The sequence below is a fragment of the Sapajus apella genome, unplaced genomic scaffold, assembly GCF_009761245.1.
Source record: "Sapajus apella isolate SASKATOON/1434 unplaced genomic scaffold, GSC_monkey_1.0 scaffold43, whole genome shotgun sequence".
Classification (NCBI taxonomy): Eukaryota; Metazoa; Chordata; class Mammalia; order Primates; family Cebidae; genus Sapajus; species Sapajus apella.
The window spans coordinates 4,130,175-4,132,400 of record NW_022436983.1 but is presented as its reverse complement, the minus strand read 5'-3'; the positions used below and the strand labels follow the sequence as shown (position 1 = coordinate 4,132,400).

The window sequence follows — 2,226 nt, the reverse complement described above, 5'->3', positions numbered from 1 at the left end:
CCCAGGCTGGAGTGCAATGGTGTGATCTCAGCTCACTGCAACCTCTGCCTCCCGGGTTTAGGTGATTCTCCTGCCTCAGCCTCCTAAGTAGGTGGAATTACAGGCGCCTGCCACCATGCCTGGCTAAGTTTTGTATTTTTATTAGAGACAGGGTTTTGCCTTGTTGTCCAGGCTGGTCTTGAACTGACCTCAGCTGATCCACACGCCTCAGCCTCCCAAAGTGCTGGGATTGCAGGCGTAAGCCACCGCGCCCAGCCTCCTAAGACATTCTTAACTGGTTTTTAGAACCTCCTGTAACATTTACTCACTCAACTAGACTTTGTTTCATTTTGTTTAGCTGACTGCAGATGATGAGGCCTTCTTGTCAGCAAATGCAGGTGCTATACTCAGCCAGTTTGAGAAAGTCTCTACAGACCTTGGTGAGTGCCCTCATATTTCTGAAAGCTGGTCATATACTATTGCTCCAAACTGATGGAGAGTGTGGTCAAAATAATGTAATAACCTTTTCTTGAGCTTAAGAGTCAAACCAGAATTGTTCTGTTTATAAATTCATTGTATTGGTTTTATTTCTCAATATTAAAAATAAATTGGCCGGGCATAGTGGCTCACGCCTGTAATCCAAGCACTTTGGAGGCTAAGGCGGGTGGATCACCTGAGGTTGGGAGTTCCAAGAGCAGCCTGACCAACATGGTGAAACCCCGTCTTTAAAAAAATAATTAATTAATTAAATTAATTAATACAGCCTAATGTTTTTTAAATACTTGTCAGGTAGATGTAAATATAACAATAAACTAAAATTATATGCTTGAGGCCAGGAGTTCTAGACCACCCTAGGCAACATGGTGAGACACTTTGTCTGCAAAATTAAAAAGAAAAAAAGTAGCCAGGCGTAGTGGCATGCATCTATAGTTCTACCTACTTGACAGGTTGAGGCAGGAGGGTCACTTGAGCCCAGGCATGGGCTGCATTGAGCCAAGATCATGCCATTGCTCCAGCATGGGTAACAGAGCAAGACCTGTCTCCCCCACAAAAAATTTTTAAAATAAAATTTTACATATTCTATTTCATAGCTAGAGCTGGAGTAAGGATTTATAACTAATACGTTCCCCTTTATAGCTGGATTGTTTGCGCAGAGGGAAGGAAATGGGGATGGCAATGGGACCATGTAGTGGTTAATATACTGATAATGGAGGCTAATTATATTTTTTGTTTTAACATCTATATGATAGATTTTTTCCCACTTTATCAGGAATTGTAACTGTACTTGAAATAATCTTTTTGTTTATTATGTGTCTTTCTTCTTAGGCTCTGGAGACAAAGTCCTTGCTCTGGCAAGTTTTGAGGTTGAAAAAACAAAAAAATGACATGGTGCAGAAGCTTGTAACATTGATCACATTCTTATTGTAAATGGCGTCTTTCCTCTGGGGGTTTTCAGTTATGCAAAGAAATGAAGAGATTCTGGAAATGCATCAATAACCTAAGAAAAAATGACATAAAAGTATACTTACGGCTTGTGTTTATGCCCTTCATCATTGTGCATTGTGTGGGGTTACCTGCTTACGCGATCCTGAACTTGCTGTGACAGGTTCTCACTGAACTCTACGTGTGATTTGTCTAAAAGAGAAAACAAAGTGGACTTGGTTTTTATTAAGGCTGTTTGTTTTTAAGTGTTGATAGTGAATGAAAAGATGTGTAGTAATGATATTTTTCTGCTTATAACTTATCCCCACTCATTGGAGTGAACAGTGAAGCAAGCTCAGTAGACTTCACGTGTGTTCATAGAATTTTAGAGTTCCAAGGGATCTTAAAAATCATTTCTGTTTTTACAAACAAGGAAACTGAGGTCCAGAAAGAGCAAGTGACTTGCTTAAAGTTACATTAGAGAGCTGATGGTAAAACTCAGGTGTCCTAGCTCCCAGTTTAGTATCTTGAATTTTATTTCTGTACCATTTTATAAAAAACAACACTATTAGTGCAAGTCAGTGTTTTTGAAAATTCAGTGTCCCAATAAAAAGTTGACTGCACATGAAGGGACCATCCCCCAGCCTGTAAGCTGTCTGTATGAATGGGGCCCCTTGTATCAGAATTTTGAGGTTGGAACAATGGGAGCCCTGTTGAGCGTCTCCTAAAGTGACTTACCAGCCTGGTTGTTTCACCAGGGAAGCAATAGGAAATGGCAGCTAGAGGCCCTCCCTGTTTGTGACCTCTTGTCACACTCAGAGGGTG

The 2,226-nt window shown here is 40.7% G+C and overlaps 1 protein-coding gene across 1 annotated transcript in view; it reads left to right on the top strand.

The window, feature by feature from the left end:
* Positions 1-2,026, top strand: part of LZIC (leucine zipper and CTNNBIP1 domain containing) — a 13,184-nt gene extending 11,158 nt beyond the window's left edge. Inside the window, exons 6-7 of the mRNA XM_032300329.1 lie at positions 338-419; positions 1,306-2,026. Of these exons, the coding sequence (XP_032156220.1) occupies positions 338-419; positions 1,306-1,364 (141 nt within the window). The 3' untranslated portion in view covers positions 1,365-2,026. The remainder of the gene's footprint in view (positions 1-337; positions 420-1,305) is intronic.
* The last annotated feature ends 200 nt before the right edge of the window (positions 2,027-2,226 follow it).